The sequence below is a fragment of the Scardinius erythrophthalmus genome, assembly GCF_964197995.2.
Source record: "Scardinius erythrophthalmus genome assembly, chromosome: 3".
NCBI classification, from domain to species: Eukaryota; Metazoa; Chordata; class Actinopteri; order Cypriniformes; family Leuciscidae; genus Scardinius; species Scardinius erythrophthalmus.
The window spans coordinates 15,006,111-15,031,334 of NC_138223.1; the positions used below are offsets into that span (position 1 = coordinate 15,006,111).

Sequence of the window (25,224 nt, forward strand, 5' to 3'; positions counted from 1 at the left end):
GTCTGAAACCACATAAGGGTGAGTAAATGATGGAAGAGTTTTCATTTTAGGGTGGATTGTCCCTTTAAGATTGGGGTGGGCCAATAAGAAGTCACCTAGCAACCACTAAAACACCTTAGCAACCTCATATCAATAGCAATGCATGGGCACCACTCTGGTAAAAAAAACCCCCCCAAAAAACGGGTTGTTCTCTCTGATTGTGATGTTATGGTACTATATCTTATTTACACAAAAGTCATACTTGCACAAATGCACACACCCATTAGGAGGGAGGATTGACATTTAAACCTCTGCGCTTTCCCTCATCAAAAGAGATTCACTTCAAAGTCATGTGTGAGAATAACACCTACTGCAAACCCTCTAACAGTTCTAAGAGCCACAAACGCAAAAATCTCAAAACTACCAACACTAATTTATTGTCATAGTCCACACAGAATTGTGTGACACTGGGAGTCCATTACATTTCAATTTAGCTCAACTGAATTTGAATTTGAATTTGAATATTAATCAGTCCATATTAATTAATCAATCCAGAGTTCAAATGCAGCTAATCCAAAAATGCCCCCTTACCTTCAGCTGGTCCTGGCAGCGGAATACATAGCAGGCAGCGTTTTTCTCCTCTCTGAGCAGACAGCCAAAATAGCTGGGCTCCTGGCTGTTGTGAATGAGTTTGGTGACACGATGAGGCCTGTGATCAAACAGAACCATATGTTGCAACGGGTCCCATTGCTTCCCCGGTCCTGCCGTGTCCAGAATGCAGCTCACTGAATTGGCTGAAATCTGCAGTACCACAGGCTGATCTCGAACCTTGGACCATCAGAGAGAAAAAGAAAAGATAGTGCTATGGTGCTACCATGGTATTCTTCTATGCGTCACAGTTTGTTTTCATTAGTCACATGTTTTCCTTCGTTCAGGTTTCCCGCCACCATGGTCACTCACCATCATTATGAGTTCATTTGGTTCAGCTGTGTTTGATTAATCATCCTCATTTGTGTTTGCTATATAAGTTGGTCCCTCACATCCATTCTCTCTCCAATCACAGTTATGTTAAGTGTGTGTGGATCAACCTGTTTGCCTGTCTTCTAGATTGTAATTAAAACTTTGTATTTGAAATGATCGTCTTCTTCCTGCAACCCACTGTGACACTATGTATGTACATGAATACTGTTATATACAGTGGATACTGTGCCATAGTATTCATCTAAATAATAAAAAAAAACACTTTTATGTCCCTGATTGTACAAATTGACTGATCAAGATGTTTTATATACACAACTGTTCAAAAGTTCGGGGTCAGTAAGATTTTTTTGAAAGAAATGAATCATTTTATTTAGCAACTGTGACAGTTAATGTTATATAAAAATATTTCAAATAAATGCTGTTCTTTAGACCTTTCCATTCATCAAAAAACATATATTATGGTTTACATAAAAATATTAAGCAGTAGCCTACAACTATTTTCAACACTGATAATAAGGAATGTTTCTTTAGCACCAAATCAGCATATTAAAATGACTTCTGAAGGATCATGTGAAACTGAAGACATTTTAATATTTGAAATTATAATAGTGAGCATAAGAAACTACCGACACAAACTTTAAACATAGTGTATATATATTTACAATACATTTACAATTAGGCTTTACATTGCTGTGTTTTTCTGTAACACGTATTCTTTCCCAACATGTATAAATAAACTGACCTCTGGAGAGTAAGTGCCATTAAATTCATGGTTTCCGTTCTTCTCCCCCGGCCGGGGCCTCCGTATCTCAGCCACCACCCAGGGGAGCATGGCCATGGTGGTCTGTGGATGGATGGCCAAAGATCCAACCAGAGTTAGCCTGTATTTAATCTCCTCTTCCCCTTCCTCTTTCTTCCTCTTATCCACTGATCCAGGAAGTGTTTGTGTAAGGGCAGAGAGAGGATGATCTTTGATTGGGTCATCTCTGGGTTTGACCTCGAAACAAATTCCCTCCATGCTCCTAAACAAAAAATGAGGAACTTGGTATGACCTTGTCAAGAACATAAAAAACACCAATATAAATGAAGCAGGTGGTTCTGTGATAAGATACATTGAAGGTGTTTGATACAGCTTCTACAACATTTACAACCTTAACTCTGCCATTTGCAGGGGAATGAAACAGCTTACTCTGAAAGCCCTAGGAAAGGAACACAGGCAAAGAATTCCTGCCCCCTTTCAGCTTTAAGCAAAGTTGTCTAAAAATGATAAATGATAAAATATTAATAAAATTTCATAATAATACTATTTTATTTATTTTTTGCTCTTTAAATTTGCATTAGAAATGATAGTCAAACATATTTAAATAAATAAAAAAAGTTTATCACGGAAAAAAAAGCCAGGAAGGATAAAAACTGTTATTTTAGTGTTTTATAAATACTATTATTATTTATTCATATTTTGAATTTGTCTTTTTTATTTTCAGGTTTCATTTTAATTTAAGTTTTAGTCATTTTTATGTGCTTTTGTAATTTTTATTATTTTTTATATTATTTTTTATTATTTTAAATTATGTTTAACTTATTTCTCTTATAGTTACCGAAGCAACATTTATAATTTTCCTTTCAGTTTTTTTTTTTTTTTTACATTTACATTAATTACATTAATTACATTTTATTTCATTATTTCTTTTTTTTTCTTTTTTTTCTTTTTTACACTGGCGAAAACCTAAAAATGTGCTTTAATTAAATTAACTGGTTTAATTAAGTCTAGAATGTTATTTAATATACCCTTGAATCATCTGACTGCATTACGTTACACTGACAAAAGTAATTTTTGCATTATGTTACACCAACAAAATTCACTGCAAATTCTATACAGTGTGTCATTGGATGCGCCATTCATAACAGAGTTTGTAGTGATAATGACAACAACAAGGAACCTCATCCTCTACAAATAGAATTAAGCGTTATAAAATAAGATTATGTAAAGGTCATATTGTACATCTGAACAGAAGTGTACGAGGCATTGGAATAGAGTGTCCTCCTGCACGGTTCTGAGACGGGGTCCTCATGCACTGAAGCCAGCAGCGAGTATAAATAGCCAAGCATGTCTAATGAGACACAACTGCTATTTACAGAGAGGTCAACAGAAAGTTACTCTGATGATAACAATCAAGAAATAGCAAAATGTCACAACAAAAAATACAGGACCGGTCATGAACAAGTAGCCTACAAAATCGTAGGAGAGAAGCAAGTCACCTCAAAAAAAAAAAAAAAGGTTTTGAGGACATTTTGCAAGGTCATAGATTTGTCGCAGAGCAATATTTTGCTATAAGTTACTTTGATATACTTTTATATACAAATAATGAGCTTTACAAAAGTTTTAACTTTCGCTTACCTTTACGCACGATGCACAGCCTATTTGAGGAAGTTCTTAAATAACGGTCCCGTTAGTTTTAGACAATACAGACTTGTCCCATCGGCTACTGATTTTCAGGTTGAACTTTCTCCGAAGTAGTCGATTAATCACTGTATCGTTCTCTCGCCATAGCAATAATGCGACACGGAGTAGTGTGAGTAGCCTATAGTGTGAGTGTGATTGAGGAAGTCTACATTTCTGACGTTTGAATGAACTTCTGACTGCGCAGATCACGGTGAGAGAAGGTCCTGCCAGCACTAAAATAAAACATAAATAAATAAAAACAAATATTTTTCAATCCGGTTGTGCTTTGACATCTACGTTGGTTTTAATAAAGCTGCGGAGTTTTTGTTTATTTTCCGTAGGTTAAAAAAAAAAAAAAAATCTGTCATTATTACTCATCCTCGTGCTGTTTCCCGTGTGACTTTGTTTCTTCTGAGGAACTCAAAAGGAGACGTTAGATTTTGTGGCTGACCGCCTCAGCCGCCATTCTATTTCGGTACGTTTTCCCTTATACCACAATAAAAGTGAATGGTGACCTGTGATGTCCAAAGAAGTCAGTGTCCACGTTCTGTTTACGTATGCACTGTCAAAGTAGACTACTGAACAACTAAAATGTAGGCATAATTGTGTTATAGTCTATTCTTGATAAGTATTATTGTACCTAATGTTATCAACATGCGATATGTGTAATATATGTAGGCGGTAAAGCAAAAAGTTACCAAAAATGTGCCTTTATCCAGCGACGCACCTGCCGCGTCCACTGCCCGGATTGATATATCCCGGTGCGCGCGCTCTGTGTTTGTGCGCGTGCTCACAGATAGCTCTTGCTCTTCATTGAAGACACAAGTACTCTTTTCAGGTTTGTTTTACACAAACCGAAAGTAAAGACCACTACGAGCTACACACACACGCGCGCACACACACTACTGTCAACTGTGCAAGACTATAAATAAAGAGGTGTAGAGTGACCAAGATTGCCTGTGACTGAAAAGTTTAAAAAAAAAAAAAAAAAATGACGCAATTCTAAAATATAAACTTAGCCAAATACAGACTTCCCATGAACAAAAGAAAGATCATATTATATTATGTCAAATATAGCCTATAAAAGTAATGCTGACATTTTCTAACCATAATTTCTAATACAAGAGATCAGTAAAAGGCTGTAAAAAGGCAATGCAAATAATAAACAACAAATATAGGAATACAAATATACAACAATATAAGGAATACAAAACAATATAAGGAATACAAATAAAGATATGTCAAAAAACAAATCTATAAAATGTTTAAAATATTTTATAGATTTATTTGTTTATCTCAAATAAATGTTTTGAGATAAACAATACCCTCTGCTGGCCTTAAACAGATAATACATTCAATTTCCCCTTTTTTGCAGTTTATTTCACACACCTCAACAGGAAAAGTCCAATTTTGATTAACACGTTCAATCACAGCATAAAGTTATTATTTGTGTCATTTGATATAATAGATCCATTTGATTTATTCCTACATCTTTAACACACACTCACACACAGATAAAAGACCACTCTGTGGTTACCACTTGCTGTTTATTGATTCAAAATAGAGGGGAAAAAACAGTATTTTGAGATTAAAAGTATCAAAACTGATAAGCACCTGAAATGTATGAAATCACTGTAAATAAAAAAAAGAAATCAACAGGTATTTTTATGTGGTGGTTTGAATAGTCAGCCTTATATTAGATGGCATTGGATGACATAGATGGATAGTCAGCAATTAAGTTAGTATTAAGTTCAATCTCTGTTCAATCTCAGTCATAACCATTGCAAAAATTAGATCAGATTTGCTTTAACACAAGAAATCTGGTTGATCACATTATACACTTATCTACTTGAGGAAAAAATGTCCATCTGTTCAAATGTAAAACTTTCCAAACATGTTCCCAGTCTCAACCTCACAGTTAACAGTTCTGAATGTACTATCAAACTGGTTGAGTTATGGTAATAAACATTTCCAAAAAAAAAAAAAAAAATCACATTTAATAAATCAAACTATTACAGGCCACTTAATGTAGATGATGGAATGAGAATGTAATGGAATCATGTAAAAGTGGCAAACTCTGCTCTTTCAAAGTAAGGTTTTTAGGTCCCTCTTTTTTCTCTTAAGTGATTTTTGGTAAAACTATTCTAGATTTGAGTAATGCTGGTATTAAATGACATCAGCTGGCATTTTGATTTCTGAGGTTATTTGGATGGCTGAATTTAACAGAAACTAGATATTGTCCACTGCTCCAGCAATATGGAATCATTTCTGTCAATCAACTCAACTAATATCTGCTGAGATATATAATCTTTATATTAATTCAAGCACACTTTATTTGCATTAGTACATTCATAGTTCACTACTGTAGGTCAAAAAAGGCAAATTAAAAATAATATCTCATTATTTTATCCCATAACATTGTAGATTAGAAAACTGAGAGGTGGAAAAAGTGTAAATGAAAAAGGCAAGTGTTATGTTTATGTGGCACCTTCTTCGATCTACATAATGAGAAAACCTCCTTAGATTAAGACTCAGAATAGGTAAGCTTTAATAATAGTGTTTATATGTGGTACTGTAGGTTAAGACTAACAGCAGAATTAGATAAGATATGAATATCTTTGTAATCCTGTGTGACTGTATCTCTCACTGTGGTCGAGGAGTCAGGCTGTTTTTCTCAGGTTGGTAGAAGTGTTCCACAATGGCATCAACCAAGTTATCCAATTCAGTTTTCAACTGGTTAAGATCACTAGAGAAAAGAAACACAGAAAACCTGTTTATACATGATTATGAGTTATTCGAGTGGCACGTGCCACTACTAAATTATTTAGCAAGTGCGTAGACTATGATTATGTCTGCCATACTGAGCTTACTATTCTTGCAGAGTACAGTGCGTATAATGTGCAAATATATATATATATATATATATATATATATATATATATATATATATATATATATATATATATATATATATATATACAAATATGTATCAATTTAATACAATGATGACCAACTACTACCTTACAACATACCTTAATAAAATATGCTGTATGTGACAACAGAGAAAACTACTATTGGAAATGTTTATCACATCGTAATGTAAAAAAAAAATTGCATATTTTAATACATCATAATATGTAATTATTATTATTATTATTATTATTAATATTATTATGCAGTCATTTTGAATAATATTATTCATAGGCCTTTAAGCACAAAAGCATCAAAAGTTACTAAGTTTTATTTAGCAAGCATGTAACCACTGATATAATAGATGGAAAAGACCATTTACAGCCAATACAGGCAATGTACCATAAAATATATGGTTTTAAAGCTTTTTAACAGTTATAGCGCCACCTATGGTCCGATCGCCATAAAATTTTGCATACTTGTTAATGATGTTATGTCACATAGGCTTTCATTTAGGATTTATAGGCTTTTTAGTATATTTTGCCATGCCCATTTTATAAATGACCCTATTACAGCCATCCAAATGCAAAAGTTCAACTTATAATAATGTATAGAATAATAATTCTAACAATATATTTTATACAATACATAAGTAATAATAATAATTATTCTATTACTAAATTAATAGATAATTATATGTAATATATTATTGTTGTTGTATTATTATAAAATATTTTTATTCATTTATAAAAATTAAACAAATTAACAAAGAATATTACTATTGCCATACTATTGCATTGTAAAATTAAAACTGTATTTAATAATAATAATAAATTATATATATCATACATAAATAATAATACTTATTTTTTATAACTGAAGTAATATATAATTATATGTAATATAATTATATGTTATTATTATTATTGTTGTATAGTCATATTGCATAATAATCGTAGTATTATTATATACTGTACAGAATAATAATGATTCTTATAATATATTATATATAAATAATACATAATAGTAATTCTATATAACTAAAGTCATATACATGTCATATATTGTTATTTTATATATATATATAAATTAGCATTATTTATAATTTTCTAAAACAATTAATCAAAAAAAATATTTCTATTGCAATAATTATATTGTACTTTACCATACATTTATTTATTTATTAATAATAATAATAAAATTTGACCTATATAGTGTGAAATGGTAACACTCTAAACCTGTTTCCTGGTGCAGCACAGAGCTCAGTGTAATATTTGATTTTAGGCTCCGTGCCGCTGGTCCTCATTGTAGCCACGCCCCCGTTAGCAAAAGTGAAGGTAATCATCTGACTGCTTTTACTGGTGGGCAGAACCTGTGAGTAATAGTAAGAGACACACAAATAGAAGATATAAGATAAGAAACATTTAAATAAGATCAGCTATCAAAATAATTCAAATAATTATGGGCTACGCACAGCCTTGTTGTCGGGCTGGTGGCTGTCATAGCCGGTCGTGAGGTCTCTCACTGCTGTGATGGCAAAGCCCCCGCACTCTTTAGGGTACGAATTCTCCCCGTCGTAGTTCCGAAGACGCTCAAACAACCGCTTTATGGTGTCTTGGTTGTGGCAGATAAAGTAGGAATTCTTGGTAATGTGGTAACCATACCTGAAATCAGTGAGACGATAAGGATTAACAAGAAAATACAAGAAAATGTATTAGAGATGTCAATGCTAAAGTTTTTGTTACATACTCCTCATAAATGGATCTGAGTTGATGGGACAGAGTTATATTTTTAGAAGCCAGGTAAGAGACAAACTCGCCAGCAATGGCAGCCGCACTCACACCATCTTTGTCCAAAACTGCAGTAGAACACATGTAACCTACAACAACAATGCAACCAAAGAAAAAATGTTAAAAGGCTTTTGAGGTAATGCACCACTGTGAACCATCTCATGTAGAGGATAGTTAGTTTTATGTTTGTTTAAAACATAAGGGGTTCTTAATAATATTATGATATTGTGATGCATAAAAATTAATTGAATCATAATGATACATATTGTGAAATGTATCATATCATGATACACAGCACTAGCTAGGACAAGGTGAAACTGATAAAGATTTAGGTTATGTGTTATATAGCAAAAAAAAAAAATTATCCAAAATTAAAAGTATTACTTAACAGTACACATAAAAAAAGGAACAGAGGATCAATGTAAGGTTAGGTGTCTTACGAAAGGGCCTCCATGATTTCTGTTATTAAAGCTGCAGTCTGTAACTTTTGGCGCTCTAGCAGTTAATAAACAGAACTGCATGCGTCTTGTGGAAGAACATTGTAGCTCAGGGGTCGGCAAATAACTTTGGCCGCGGGCCAATTTTTTTTTAGCCAGTAGATGGCGGGCCAGCTACACGGAGTAGGGATACAAATTAAACCGCTTAAAATACACTGTATTCACCCGCTTTATATCCCGACCTGACGGGTCCGCAAAATTTAGATCTCATATCCAGAATCTCACATTCAAATGTCTCTAACGGAAAGAGAGAGATTAAGTAGCCTATAACAATTATAAATGCTATACAAAAATTGTGTTCGTGTCAATATAAATATTATTTTAACATTGTACTGTCAGCAGAGAAAAAATGTCACAGAAAAAAAATAATGAAATATAAATAAACAAAAAAATATCAAATCACTCAAGCAACATAAATGAAAACCATATTGCCCTACTGACAAATGAAGTAGGCTATTTTCTGCCAAACTATTTCAAACATCCTTGCATAAAAAAGAATGTTGTTGACTTACAATGGTTTCAGTACCAAACAGCTCATCAGAGCTAGGTGTAACTTACAGGTGGTCAGAATGAAGTGCGGATGCGCTGTCAAAAGATGTCGGGAGTGGGCTATATTGTCAGTCAGACCGCCCGCTTCGTCCAAACTAGGTACACCAGAGTTCTGACCGCTACCGTCTTTATACTTTAAAATAGAGTGCTGCACGGGTTCGGGTACCCGACGGGTCACCCGCAAATTTTGCTCAAACGGGTGAAAAATATCCAACTGTGTCGGATGGTGCGGGTCGGGTCGGACACGGGGGAAACACGGGTTTAAAACAATCACATTCAAACGTAAAAATATGTGCATGTTTTTAGGAACACATCTACAAAAATATGCCTGTATTTCAAGTTTATAAATAATTTAAAATCCACATAAGTTTATTTGTGCCCACGCACCACACCCTCCCAGGACCTATAACATTACCTAGGTTACTTTCACTTTAAAAAATTCATCATAACCGCGCGCGCGATCTGCTTGCAGTTATCGAGATGGATGCTGAGGAGTTGAAGAAATTAATAGCTAGTGGAGATTGTAAAGTTGTCGACAATAGTCATCAAAAATCAAGTCCAGTGTGTGGGAGAAATGTGGAGATATCAGAAGAAAATATTGTGAAAGGCTTTGCTGCATGCATTTTCGTGTTAGATAGCCGCAAATGTGGAACTTCATCGCAGGAAGCACGCAGATAACTGTGGTAACAAAGCAGTTCTATCGAACAGTATTTTTCAAATTTAACACTTAAGTATGTGTGGTGTGCAGCGCGTGTTTGAACCCAAAATTGTCAGATGTAGGCGCGCGGCCATGGCTTTTCTCAAGTAGCCTAAGAGTTTTGTGCAGCATTTAGTGCAAATATTTTTTTTATCAGGTAGCCTAATACATATTATTTATCAGTGTGTTATACCCGAATAAATAATAATAAAAAAAAGTTCAAAAGTCGGACTGTAAGCGAATGAGACTTAACAGGAGAGCATGATTGCTATTCACACCCGTATTAAAAGTAATCTGTTACCACAATAGTAGGCTACTTGATCTGTTTAAAATGATTTAATTGGTATATGTCTGCTAGGTGTTAAATTAAAATTCAACATTAAAATTCGTCTAAACCTGTAATTCATTTTTTCTATTTTTGATCTGAGCGCACAATCAGAAAATCGCAAAACGAGTCGTTATTCGTTTTCTCATTTTAGTTCAGGAAATAAATAATGGGAAAACAAGTTTTTAATTTTATTTTTGTTTTTAATTTGAAAAAAAAACAACAACAACAAAAAAACGATTGAACGAATGATACGCGGGGCCTATTTGTAAACCGTTATTGTAAAATAAAAATAGGCTGATAAAATCCAAAATTTTACTTCCAAAATAATCCGGTGGGCCAGAAAATATTGCTGGCGGGCCAGTTTTGGCCCGCGGGCCACCTATTGCCGACCCCTGTTGTAGCTGAAGCTACTTCTCTCTGTTTATGTCAAGTCAAGTCAAGTCAACTTTATTTATATAGCGCTTTTCACAATACAGATTGTATCAAAGCAGCTTCACAGTATTAAATAAAATAGTACATCAGTGTTTGTTTCTGGTGTAAAACATCCACGTTTGGTAATGCAGATCAATAGCACTGGTGAATCGATTAATCAATTTAAGTATCCCCAACTGAGCAAGCCAAAGGCAACAGTGGCAAGGAACCGAAAAACTCCATCAGGTGACCTAATGGAGAAAAAAAAACCTTGGGAGAACCCGGGCTCAGTCGGGGGCCAGTTCTCCTCTGGCGTTTATGAAGTAGAGACCGGATTTAACTGTAAGATTAAAAGTATTATATGAATGCCTGGCTGAAGAGATGCGTCTTTAATCTAGTTTTAAACTGGGAGAGCGAATCTGAGCAACGAACAGTATCAGGAAGGCTATTCCAGAGTTTTGGTGCTAAATGTGAAAATGCTCTCCCTCCTTTGGTGGATCTGGATATCCTAGGTATGACCAGAAGCCTCGAATTTAGTGATCTTAAAGAGCGCGATGGATTATAGGGCGATAGAAGATCCGTTAAATAAACTGGAGCTAAGCCGTTTAGGGCTTTAAAAGTCAGTAGCAATACCTTGTAATTAATACGGAACTTTATAGGTAACCAATGTAGTGATGATAAAATTGGTGTTATATGGTCAAACTTTCTTGATCTAGTAAGAACTCTAGCGGCGGCATTTTGGACTAACTGTAGCTTGTTTATTGAGACAAGTTACAATCTAATATAACACCCAGGTCTTTTACTGTAGAGGATAAAGTAACAGGACACCCTACTATGTTAAAGTTGTATTGTAAGAGGTTTTGTGGGCGGTTTTTTGAACCGTTAAGTATTACCTCTATCTTATCTGGATTTAATAAAAGAAAATTGTGCGTCATCCAATCTTTTATATCTTTAACACACTCTGTCAATTTGGATAATTTAGCGTTTTCATCCGGCCGTGATGAAATATATAGTTGAGTGTCATCAGCATAACAATGGAAACTAATTCCATGTTTCCTTATAATATTTCCAAGTGGCAGCATATATATTGAGAATAATAGAGGGCCTAACACAGATCCTTGCGGCACTCCATAGTTTACTGGAGTTATGATCGATTTTTCTCCGTTTAAATAGACAAAATGGTAGCGGTCAGATAGGTATGATCTGAACCAGCTTAATGCTTGTCCTTGAACACCGGTATAGTTTTGTAGCCGATCTAAGAGTATTGTGTGATCTATAGTATCGAACGCAGCACTAAGATCAAGTAAAACTAGTATTGAGATACAGCCTTGGTCAGAAGCTAAGAGTAAATCATTTGTGATTTTAACGAGCGCAGTTTCAGTGCTATGATGCGGCCTGAACCCAGACTGAAACTTTTCATAGGTGTCATTTTCTTGCAAGAAAGAGCCCAGTTGGGCAGACACAACTTTTTCTAATATTTTGGACATAAAAGGAAGATTTGAAATGGGTCTATAATTTGCTAGGTTATTTGGGTCTAATTGTGGTTTCTTAATGAGAGGTTTTATAACTGCCAATTTAAATGTTCTTGGAACATGACCTAAAGATAAAGACGAGTTAATAATATTGAGGAGAGGCTCTTCCACTATAGGTAACACTTCTTTCAATAGTTTAGTTGGTATGGGATCTAATAAACATGTTGTTGTTTTAGAGGAAATGATAAGTTTATTTAACTCTTTTTGTTCTATAGTTGTAAAGCACTGTAATTGTTCTTGCGGGGTGATAATCGAGGCTGAATTATAAGGCGCGATTGAAGATTGAACGTTTACAATTGTGGATCTGATGTTTTCTATTTTCTCAGTGAAAAAATTCATGAAATCATTACTACTAAACTGTAACGGAATATTTTGTTCAGGTGACGCTTGTTTATTTAACCTAGGATTGTTTTGGTTATTTTCTATTAGTTTGCGGAGATGCTCAGCCCTGGCCGCTTTTAGGGCCTTTTTATAGCGTGACGTACTGTCTTTCCAAGCGATTCTAAAAACCTCTAAATTAGTTTGTTTCCATTTACGCTCTAAATTACGGGTTTCTCTCTTTAGAACACGAGTAGTATTGTTGTACCATGGTGCTTTAATTTTCTCTCTGACCTTTTTTTAGTCTCATAGGTGCAACAATATCCCATTTTCCAGAGAGAACGGTGCTCATAGTGCTGGTTAGTTCGTCTAGTTCATCTGTTTGTTTAGGTTCAGGCAGCAGCTGAGACAGATCCGATAAGCAATTTGAAAAATTATCTATGGTGGATGGAAGGATTGTTCTGCCTAATCGATAACGCGGCGCAGCATGATATATTACCGGGGTACGTAATATGCAAGTTACCATGTAATGGTCAGTTACATCATCACTTTGCGGAATGATATCTATATCGGTTGGATCGGTTCCATGTGATATAATTAAATCGAGTGTATGATTAAAACGATGAGTCGGTCCGGTAACGTTTTGCTTAACCCCAAAGGAGTTTAATAAGTCTATAAACGCAGCCCCTAACGTATCATTTTGATTATCTACGTGTATGTTAAAATCTCCAACAATTAATATTTTATCGACATTGACCAATAGATCTGAGAGAAAATTTGCAAATTCTTTTAGGAAATCAGCGTAAGGCCCTGGTGGTCTATATACGGTAGCCAAGGCTAAAGATAATAGGGATGTTTTTCTATCATCTAAGAGCGTAACATTTAGTACAAGTACTTCAAATGAAATAAACTTATAACCCGTTTTCTGAGTAACATTGAGAATATCTCTATAGATAGTTGCAATACCGCCGCCACGACCAATCAGACGGGGCTCGTGCTTATAGGAGTATCCTGATGGAGTAGACCCATTTAGACCGAAATAATCGTTTGGTTTAAGCCAGGTTTCAGTAAGGCAAAGTACATCTATGCTATTATCTGTGACTATTTCATTTACAATAACTGCCTTAGGTGTGAGTGATCTAATGTTTAAAAGACCTAGCTTTAGAAATTGTTTTTTTTTTACTAATAGCAACATTTTCTGTTTTAATAACAATTAGATTTTTCCTAGATCCTGCAGTAGATTTATTATTTGATCGCACTAAACGAGGAATAGACACAGTTTCTATGCAATGTTCTACACTAGTATTTATATCAGTTAATTTGGTGCAGCAGAGACTATGATTTGGACTTTTGGTTACTAGTCAAAAGGTATTTAACATTTTGGAGATGTTATCTGACAGAAGATCCGATCCGAATCTGTTTGGGTGTAAGCCATCAGCACGGTACAGCCTAGGACGCTCCCAAAACAGATTCCAATTATTTACAAAGAGCAGTTTCTGCTCATTGCACCATGACGTTAACCATTCATTTAGCGCGAATAATCTACTAAACTTGTCATGTCCTAGACGGTACGTGGGAAGCGGTCCTGACACAATGATCGTTATATCAGGCGATGTGCTGCGTACCGTATCGATCAGATTCCTGAAGTCTTTCTTCAGAACTTCCGTCTGGCGCAGCCTGATGTCGTTCACTCCCGCGTGCAATACCAAAGTTCCGACGCGCTCGTTATCGTTCAGAATCTCGGGAACGCGAGCAGCGATTTCAGAAACACGAGCACCAGGAAAGCAGTGACTGTGCACCTTATTTTTACCTGATGTAGCATGGACGTGCCGAACAATGGAATCACCGATGATCACAGCATCGCGTTCTGTTTCGCGAAGAGGGGAGAAGCGGTTTTGTGTGGATAACTCGAAAACCGGGAGGGTCGGAGAGGGTCTTGGTCTAGACCTGACTCGCGTCTTCCGCTGCGGAAATATCCAGGCTTCGTGGTGGCGTGTTGGAGCCGGAGTGAACGAGATCATGGCTGATCACGACCTTGGCGCTCGGGACCGATTCCGAGTAACGCACAGAGTAGACGAGGTCGGAGTCAGCGGGTTAGTAACATTAATCTCTGATTTGTGAGCATCAGCACGTGATGTTTCAAGAGCCAAACGCCGGTCTCTCAGCTCGGCCTGTCTCACTAAAAGGTCGTGGATCTGTTTCTCAACAGCTTCCAGCTCAGACTGTACCGCGTGCAGCTCAAATGTGTCCTCACCTGCACCAAAAGGTAGACTACTTGCATCTGATATATTCGCCATTTTAACAGATGGACAGTAAGTTAGCAACGACACTACCAGTGATGCTATCAATTAATACTAATTTCTGACAAGCGTCTTAGATATAATCCGTCTTTTAAGTGGTACGGGTGTAACGTTAGAGTAGACGCACGATAGGTGAAAAATGTTTGTAAGTGAGTGTTCAGCCGTGATCCCCGGGAGTAACCTATAAGAGTATCCAGCGTTGAATCACTAACAGGCTTGAGACACGTCTGCTCAACACGTCTGCTCAACAGTCCGCGTTGTAACTATGAGGTTTGAGCAGTAGTGCTTCTCAGTGAGGAAAAGTAGAAAATGTTTGTTGTAAGTAAGTTTAAAGAGTAAAATCAAGAATTATAAATCAAATCGATAGAGCTCATATGTCTATGACGAGTCACAAAGGTACTGGGCTACTCCACAGCGGTACGACCCGAACCAGTCTAAAGTAGTCAAAATATAAACACTTATTATAGGTGTACCGTAGTGATTCAGGATAAGGCAAAAACATGGTTTGGAAAAAGGATTCATGATTCATGAGCTTATATCAATTTTGTACGGACTGCAGCTTTAAGAGAGCTCTAGTGTCTTGAACTTTTGATCACTGGGTTACTAAAGCCAGAATGTTCCCAGAACTTCACAAATGCACATAAATTTGCATGTTTTTAGTGACTCGCGGTGTGTGGATGTGAGTGTACCAATAGCTTCTTCAAAGGCAAACAGAACAGTTTTTCCCTGGTCCATGAGATCTCTGGCTCTGTTTCCCATCCATTTAAAGCCTGTTAGAGTCTCCTGTGTAAGAGACATGCAGAGATTCAGCAAACAAACAAAAAACGTAAAAGATAAACATTTTTTCAAAGATGATATTGTACAATGCAGAATTTTCTGAGCAAATAATTTCCATGATTTTATCAACTTTTCTAGCTATTCTAAAAAACATTTTATGTGAGATCACATTCACAAAGAAGAGCCAAAGAAATACTTTAGAAGTGAGCATTAGGCTACAAGAAAGATGTATGGTGCAAATAACTACTAGATTCTATTTGCGCTAAGTGAAAATAGCAGTATTTTCTTAGTGATATGCTATTTACACTAAGTGACAATAGTGATAGATTCTATTTACACTGTAAAAATAGTAGTATTTTCTTTGCAACAAGTGTAAATAGTAGTTAGATGCTATTTATAAATGGTGGCAGGTACTATTTGCACCTCAGTGTTGTTTGTACATTAAATGGTATGCAATAATAACAGAGTAAATTATTATATTTATTAATATTAATATTAAATGGATACCACCTTATTGGGAAAATAAAGCCCTTCCTACACCTACCCCTACCCCTAACCGATAAACACATTATTATTAAACACATGTTAGACACTTTACACTTTTCGAATATTTTATTCATTTTTATTGAAAATAAATGCTTTTCCAGTCTGATATGTAATGGAAAAAGGTAGTAGAGCAATATTACCTTATCCCACACTATTGCTACTGTTGACAAGTCAGCGTCTTGCATAGTTTTGTTTGGCCCAACCAGACATCAGTGGGCGGAGATAGTGTAAATAGCCTCTCCTAATAAGGCAGGCTATTTGCACTTAGTGTAAATACACACTCTGGAAATGTATATTGATTATAGAAATGTTCTTGACTATGTTACTTTTCCAGGCCTGAAAATCACACTTTTGAAATTCCCTGATATTTCCAAGATTTCCAGGGCTGTGGCAACACACTCTTATTGACCCATAGAACAATCAATATGTCAATTTGCAACTAAATTCAGTTTATAATTTAGCAACATAACTAATATTCACTGCTATCAGAAAAGAACATTTTCCATGGGATAGAGCAGTGGTTCTCAACCAAGGGTCCGGGGGCCCACTAGGGGGCCCAAAAAAGTCTTAAAATTCTTTAAACGTAGTTAGTTATATACACATAACCTTAATTCAAATGTAAAAAAAAATAAACTGCTATCACATTTTTGAGTATATTTATTTTTATCACAATAGAAGTAGCAGAGGTATGCATCAGTTAGGAAAACTTAGTTAGGAAAAAAAGGTTGAGAACCACTGTGATTGAGGCACCACGAAACTAAGGAATCACTCATTATATTACACATTATAGGGCTAAAAAGCAGAGGTACCTCAAAGTGGAAGCCCTCTTTCACTGCAATGGCACGGAGGATTTTTGAGGAGACAGTGCTGGATAGCATGTATACATCCTTAATGGAGGCTTTCCCCTCTCCTTTCTGCTGCTTCCAGCATTGGAAAATCCACCAGCTGAGCAAAGCACCCAACTCATTACCAGAGAATACCCTCCACTGCCCACTACAGAAAGAATGATTGCCGTTCATAAAATGACACACAAAATGAAAATCAACGCGAAATGTCAAATAACACGGACCTCTTCTGTTTCTCTGCAATAGCTAGTCGGTCAGCATCAGGGTCATTTGCCAGAATAACAGTTGCTCCCTCTTTATCTGCAAGTGCGAAGGACAGCGTCTACATACACAAACACATACAGATTACTGTCCATCTGGAATTGCATGTTAAGAGCACATTTTCCCCAGCACAAGTGTGCTGTGCGTGTGTGTGTGTGTGTGTGTGTGTACTGTACCAGGACTCCCTCTCCCTCCTCAGGATTGGGGTATTTGACAGTGGGGAACTCCGGGTCAGGATCTTTCTGCTCTTCCACAGCATATGGAGGTTGAAGGTCAAAGGCCTTAAAAGCAGCCTGGACAAAAAAATGGCCCACTCCATGAACTGATGTATGGACAATCTTCACTTCTGTATTCTTATTCAGCTCCCTGTGAGGACAAGAGAGGTGTAAAAACCAGACTGATTAATTATTAGGGCTGGGTAGTGGCACTAATGAAACTGTAGAGGGCTGTAGTTGACCCAGTCCTAATTCTTCAGACATGTCTTTGTGAGTGTACCTGTGATAGCAGTGCTGCTGTATGGTTTGGCAGTATTCTCTGTGTATGTCCTGGTATGGGTCATTGATAAGGGAACTCTGAAGAGCTCCATCTGTGTCCCATGATTTAGGCCACGGCTCAAGGTTTTGTTCTATAGCTGCAGCAATGCCCTTATCATGGGGAGGAATGATCTGAGCTCCATTTGCCCAGTACACCTTAAACCCACACACACACACACACATTGAAAAATGGATCATACCTAGAAGTCTAATCAAAACATTCTCAAAATATATTCTTCTAAATCAAAGATCTAGCATATTTAGCTGGAGGGATATATGATACCTTGTATCCATTATCTTGTTTGGGATTGTGGGAGGCTGTTACCATGACACCAGCACAGAGTTTCAGATGTGACACAGTAAAAGGCTGAGAAGGAAAAGGAAGAAAAGAGGTGTTCATTTTTTTTAACTTTACACAACCGTTCAAAAGATTTATTAATGTCTTTGAAAGAAGTGTCTTATGCTCACCAAGCTCTAAAAAAATAGAGTAAAAAGAGTAATGTTGTGAAATATTATTGCAATTTAGAATGGCTGTTTTCTATTTTAATATTTTGGAATAAAATGTAATTTATTCATAATTTCTTATTATTATCAAAGTTAAAAACAGTTGTGCTGCTTGATTAAAGCAATACGCCCCCAAGAAGCTGTGAATTACAATGATTTTAGAACAGTTAAATTCCCCCTGCAGTCAATCATTTTTGATTCTACATTTTGAACACCAAAATGCCTTAAAATGGCTTAACTCTACACCCTTTCTTCGTTTAATATACACGGATTTAACATATATGAATATGCAAATTAGCCCAGTCTCCACTCACTCACACCAGCTCATAGATCCACTCGGTCAACTCGTTTACAAGTCGATGTATCAGAATGGTAATGCGTTTTATGTATTGCTCTACAACGTCGGACACATAACGGTAATTAACATGATTCACGTTTGGCTTGACTACGTTATCAAACAGCCAATAATGTGAGTCAGACAGACTGCCTTCTAAAAATCAATATCCTTAGAAACGCTTTGAACAACTCAGAACGTCAGTCGAGAAAGTCAATCATAACGTTGTAATATACATCATATACATAATTCACCCACAATACTGTTAAATATACCAAATTTTTCATATCAACAGAAAAATATACCAGGATAACCTGGCTTCTCTCAAGACCCGGTTAACGACATGCTAAAGCCTGCCGCACGATGACGTGATTGGTTACAAGGCAGTTTGTGATGTCAGAAATTCCGCGATTTTAAACCGTGTTTTTAAGGAGTTTTAAGGAGAAAATACTCAGCAATGGTGTTGACTTATGAATTTACAAATGGTTTGTCTTAAAGCACATTAAAAACACCACATAGACATATAAATAACATTTAAAAACTTGAATTTCTAGAGTAACACAACTATGTATCATGTAACTTTTAAAAGTAACACTACCTTAAAAAGCAGCTACCTAAAATTGTAGAACAAACATGTGCTCTGAGCATGCAAGGCTCACATGATCATGGTGTGGCAGATCTCTGACTGTGCACATTTGTACCCAGACCCAGGCTAGGCTGATAATAGAATCTAATGACATTTAGATTCCCCCGTGGCCACCAAAAGATGAACAATATGTCAAATTACAGTGGATGACATAACCGTTTCCCTCTTGAGTTTAAGAAATATGACATATTTGATTTTTTAAATCAGTGTTTTGTGGACTAATACTCCATTTTACATAACAGGGACCGAAATGTTTTTGGGCTAGAGGACACAGAGTGAGAGAAAGCTGTTTGAGGGCTCAAAGTGAAAGGTTGAGAGAGTGATAAGAGAATGAGTGAGAGTGTGTCCGTGTGCTCATGGGAACAGAAAAGTTGATGATTGGTGAAGAATCTTCATGAGCCCTTCAAGTCTCTTGTGCAACAATCTCACAGTGTTTTCACGTGCAATTGTGTGTACCGGTCTTCTTTCTCATGCGTTTGGATTTTGATTTGTAATTAGTTGTTTGTAGCCAGATGTAGAAAATTTTCAAAAAGATATTTGAACATAAACTACAATTGACAACACTTCTAAATAATGGGAATTTTTTTTTGACAAAGTTACAGTGTTACTACTTCATATTTTTGTTCCATAGAAGCATCTTGGAGTAGCATGCAAATTAGTATGGTATTCATTCAGTACCATGGCATATGTACTACGGTGATACCATTACTGTACCATGGCACCAACAAGAAAAGGAAAGTAATAGATTTTTGTATATACAATTTTTCAATTTTTTTATGCCTTTTTTACTGTGGTAAATAGTAGTGGAACATGTTGCAGTCAATAAGCCATTATGCTGATTTGGTCCTCAAGAAACATTTCTTCTTATTACCAATGTTAAAAAAAGTTTTGCTGCTTGATTAAAGCAATAAACCCCAAGAAGCTGTGGATGTTCACTGGTATTGTTCACTCTCAGAAAAAAATGTGTAAAAAATGTATATTTAAGGGTACAACAGCTTGTCATTGGGGCAGTACCCTTAAAACTTTATACCTTATCAACCCCTATAAAGGTTCATAGTAGTACCTTAAGGTAAGTATTGCTACTCTAAGGTAATAATATGCTACTTTTAAGGGGAAAAAAGGGTACAAAGATGTCCTTTTAAGGGTACTGCCCCAATGACAAGCCGTTGCACCCCTAAAAGGCACATTGCAGAGCGCCGTATTAATCAAAGGTATTCATTTCTTTGAAAGTGAGTATGTGCTAAAGCTCATGGGTGCTAATGTGTCATGCTATACCACAGTGTAAGTCAGTGCAGCAGGTTCATACGTACCACATATGGAGTGGGTGTGATGTCACTGAAGAGGTAGACTGGGACCCCTCGACTGATGAAGACAGAAGCAGCAAGGCAGGCGAATCTTTTACTGCTGCCGCCACTAGGAGGGTGTGCGCGAGCATCGAACCCAATCACCACCCCCCTCTGCTTCAGATCTGTAAAACACTGCTCCAGGTACGCACAGAAACCCTACCAGAAGCAAAAGAGTGGAATTAATATTAATATTGGTCCATTACCTTGATTATGCTTTGCAGAACATTTACCAGCGTTCTGAAAGTGTTTAAATTTAACTTCTTAATAAATTGGACTGTATACTGTACAATTGCTTTGTTCCACTGATCAAAATAGAAGTTTAAGTCCTGTTCACACCAAGACTAGTGATCGGTGCAAAAGTTTGGTGCAATAAACATTTTAATTTTGCCTTAAAGAACATTCGAGGTTCTCTAATCTCTTTTCCATCATACTGCAAAGAAAACCAATGAAACCACACTCTCTGTCACATTCTACAGAAGTATGACTTGTTTGCACTCACAAACTTGGTTTTGCTATGCGACAGAGAATAGCAAAGTGAATACAAATGTCCGAATGAATTTCTTCTATGTGACAAGTGATGTCAGAAACTGAAAGTTGCGCACAGCTGCCCTTGTGTACTGCTGTACTTCTGTTTTTGGGGGGGGGGGGTTTAGCGCCATTCTGTCAGAGAATTAGCACATTACTGTTATTTATGGAAGCTTGTTGCCGCCACAGAATAAAAAATAAAAAAGGTAATTGCGACTTTTTATATGACAATTCTGACTTTTTTCTCACAATTGCGAGTTTATATCGCAATTCTCGGTTATATTTTGCAATTGTAAGTAAAAAATCTGCACAGATCTCACAATGGGTTATATTGGGCCATGGGGATTCGCCACATTGACCAACAGGAAGCTTCTTGGTTTGAAAGTGACTTCGGTGTCAGATGTGCTTCATGCGAAATTTCACATAATTTCAAACCATAATCATCATAATGTCATAATGAAACTAAAGAAATCTTTTCTTCCATATTGTGACGTACATCAGAGTTTTACAGTTTATTGAAAAGAAATATAGGGTTAAGACTTTGTTCCATGCATAAGCTATTGATTAGATCTTGAGATGTGGCTGTTGCTCTGAAAAGTCGAGGCAGATGAATGCGAGTTTGCAGAAGCGGGGTTTAAGTGGAGTAAATGAAGTCTTGCATACGTCACCAGAAAGAAGTCTGTCGTTCTGTGTGGAACCAAGAGCACTTCAATAGGATCTCCTGTATAGTTTTAATGATTCCGAGTGATAAGATAACAGGTGGGAAGATGACATGGGAAGCTACGTCACCTGAGTGGTCTGTATGATGGTGAGGTCATTCATGCAGGACACTCCAGGTCCCATGGCAGCTCTCAGTCCCGCTGTGCCGAACTCCATTCGGGCTCCGAAACACTTCTGCAGCTCTGACATGGCTTTATCTTTAACCATAGACCGCACGGCAGCGGCCGTCTTTGGATTCTGTAAACACACACAAAAAATATAATCTATCATTTTAAAAATTCTTTCAAATAATGTGCACTCATGAAATCATTCCAGTAAGAGCAGGAATTTGTATTGTCAATTTTGGTTGTATGTCGACTTTGCATATTGTATAGAAGTGACAATAAAAAAAAAGGAATGGGGGGGAAGAAAGGAGAGCCTTTGTTTCTAGGCACTTCGTCCTGATGATTTTGATTAGTGTTGTGAGTAGTGTTGTGAGTAGTGTGTGTGTGTGTGTGTGTGTGTGTGTGTGTGTGTGTGTGTGTGTGTGTGTGTGTGTGTGTGTGTGTGTGTGTGTGTGGGACAATATGCTTTCACGCTCCTGATAAGTGAGACCATGTGAGGATGCTCTTATGATGCTCTTACACTTATGATGACCTGTCTGAGCAGCACACAGGCCAATAGAATCATTTTGGTGACTACACTGCCAATATACTTAAATTAATCATATAGTGATACCTAATATAGATTCAAAAAGCTCCGTTACATTTTTTTTGCACTGAAAAAGAGGTTGAAATCTGAACATCCAATTTTACCTAATCCATGACCATAAACTTCTGAGTAAAACCTTTAACTACGCTTCATGTGACCCAGTTAAGCACACGACTCCAATTACTGTAATGACATTAAACTGCATTTATGGAACTGTCCATTGACAATGATTTACATTCTATTTAATATCAGGAACAAATGAAAAATATTTCCCTCACAATAAACACATTAACAATATGATGTGTGCACTTGTTTTCATATTAGTTAACATACAGAATATTAGTATATTAGAGAATACTCTGACTTTTTCAGGGTAACCGAAGTTAGTCAGTTTTTGAAGCATAGTGGCCATACGCTTTCAGTTCAGGCAAGTCATGTGTTTTTGTACTAAATGAATCACACTCATTTGTCCAATTCCAAAACATTCCTGATGAGAAATTACAGATTAGATGTTTATTATCTCAAAATGTTTCTCTTGGGATTAAAGGCTTATTATGATTTTTTTATGATTTCTCTCCTGAGAAATAGGCTAGACCCCAGTGATCTCATGTGTCTCTTTCAGACTGTCAGAGCAATCTGAAAACTGCTCAGATTTGCTAATATACCAAGGTTTGCAATCAAAAGACAGATTTCAATATGAAAATTAAAATTAAAATCTATACCACCATTCAAAGGTTTGGGGTGATAATTAAATATCTATCTATATATATATATATATATATATATATATATATACACACTTTTATTCAGCAAGGGTGCATTAAATTGATGCATGAAAAGTGTCAGTAAAGACATTTATAATTTTACAAAAGATTTCCATCTGACTTTCTATTTATCAAAACATATCATGGTTTTCACAAAAATATTAAGCAGCACAACTGTCTTCAGCATAGATAATAATAAGAAAAGTTTCTTGAGCATCAAATTAGCATATTAGAATAATTTCTGATCATGTGACACTGAAGACTGGAGTAATATTCAAATCGTTATTAAAGTTATTTTTGATCAAATTCAGGCTTGGTGAACATAAGAGATTTATTTCCAAAAACAGTCAAAATTTTACCAAACTTTTGAACAGTAGTGTAATGTACATTCATTTTATAGTTGGCTCTATACTCTGATTTGTCTTTTAATTTCTCCAAAGGAATTTTAGGAGAAACGTCTTGGACAAAAGCTGAACAACCTCTGAGCAAGTATTTTAATAGAAACCATATTCATGTCATATCAATAAGAAACTGAGCATTTAAATGTAAAGAGCATTTTTAGGCTACTACTGAAAAGTGGCACTCAGTTAGTAGATAACTGCCACATTATGGATGTTCCTCTTCGCTGTTTCCTAGCTGAGCTGTTATTGCGCCACTCAAAAGGGGTTTTGGCAATACTGAACTTCAGTTTCAGCACTAAAGATGTCAGATCTCACATACTTAAAGCTAGATAACAGCACGTGTTTGGTCTTACCTTGTCATACTGTAACCATTGCGTGATAGCCTGGTCCAGGCTACTGTCTCCTGTGCTATCCAGGTCGTTCTCCATGTTGATCTACTTCGGAACTAAATTGTAATTCAAACAATTAAGAGATTCAACTTCTGCTCTATTACACTGGCATATGAATGCTGTCGGTCGCTCTGGGTGAATTTAACGATAGCGTGACCAGTGACTTTAACTGTCGGATTATAAATAATGTGTAGTATATCCGTGTTGCTGAGCGAATGAAACGAAGTGGGCGGGGTTTTCGAAGGGGCGGGACACGTGATTCGCGCATACCATTCGCTCATTGGTGGAGCACTCGTGGTTAACATCAACCTGTCCCCCAAGTTTCAGGAAACGCCTTCAGTGACCCGTTGTAATTTGTAATTACTTTTAGGAACAAAAATAGTGTTATTAGATACGCTACTTATCGAAGGAGATCCCTGCAACTGCTCTGCTTACCATTTCCTTCAAAAAATCAACAAGGCGTTTGCAAAAAAATATCAATAAATGTAGCCTGTTATCGAAGACAGTTCCACATTTAATGGTGAAATAATGAAAGTGTTCGTTCATGTCAAAAGCTTGTTCATGTTATTATCCATGAGGATCCAAAGCTGTAGCCTATACCTGTATATTATTTCGAAAAACTTCAAACTACTGCTATTAGTGACACTATGAAGTCGTTTCAATATGAGAAACACCATCAAACTGATGTGCTGCAAGTAATGAAGCTAAATGTATCTGTATAAAATTGGCATTTGTTAGAAACATGAATAGAATTTCAGATTTCAGATGGTAGATTACGTGTGGCTGAATACGAAGTATCAAAATCATGACAAGAAGTTTTCTCACTTACAATAAATTTGATAATTTCACAAGCAACATTCAGTGTGTGAAATACGAATGTTTGTAGGTAATTACATATAGATCTTCGATATATAATATAATATTATAAAACATTTAATGTCCAGACTACTTACAGACTCAGCTGGTAGCCACTGACTTCTTATACATATCTGCTTTATACGAGGAATAGTTTAGTGGTATTACTGTGCCAGTTTCATTGGAAACTGTAAAGAAGCATGGAATATTTGGACTTTGTTAGGAATGCAAAGAATGAAGATATATACAGTTAAGGTCAATATTGGATCAAATGCAAGTCAAGTCACTTTCATTTATATGGCGCTTTTTACAACAGGCCTACAGCAGTTTCAAAGCAGTGATTTCTTTACATT

General features: G+C 36.2%; 2 protein-coding genes across 5 annotated transcripts in view; both read right to left on the minus strand.

Annotated features, from left to right (window-relative positions):
• The window catches only part of tbc1d1 (TBC1 (tre-2/USP6, BUB2, cdc16) domain family, member 1), a 76,356-nt gene extending 72,116 nt beyond the window's left edge, over positions 1-4,240 (minus strand). For 3 of the 4 annotated variants that reach the window (XM_081362140.1, XM_081362139.1, XM_081362137.1), the window contains exons 1-3: positions 4,102-4,240; positions 1,703-1,982; positions 571-807 (exon numbers count right to left, since the gene is read on the minus strand). In XM_081362140.1, coding sequence (XP_081218266.1) covers positions 571-807; positions 1,703-1,978 — 513 coding nt within the window. In that variant the 5' untranslated portion in view covers positions 1,979-1,982; positions 4,102-4,240. Of the gene's footprint in view, positions 1-570; positions 808-1,702; positions 1,983-3,358; positions 3,637-4,101 lie in introns of those variants that run through there. The other variant, XM_081362138.1, reaches the window with a different exon arrangement.
• A 691-nt stretch (positions 4,241-4,931) lies between these two features.
• pgm2 (phosphoglucomutase 2) lies at positions 4,932-24,357 on the minus strand. Its single transcript, XM_081361099.1, has 13 exons — positions 23,981-24,357; positions 21,842-22,009; positions 20,492-20,683; positions 17,981-18,064; positions 17,660-17,853; positions 17,341-17,530; positions 17,128-17,225; positions 16,868-17,051; positions 15,425-15,518; positions 8,063-8,192; positions 7,788-7,977; positions 7,552-7,685; positions 4,932-6,149 (listed from the first exon to the last, which is right to left on the minus strand). Exons 1-13 carry the CDS (start codon positions 24,053-24,055, stop codon positions 6,047-6,049), a joined length of 1,836 nt encoding a protein of 611 aa, XP_081217225.1. The 5' UTR covers positions 24,056-24,357; the 3' UTR covers positions 4,932-6,046.
• Positions 24,358-25,224: the final 867 nt, after the last annotated feature.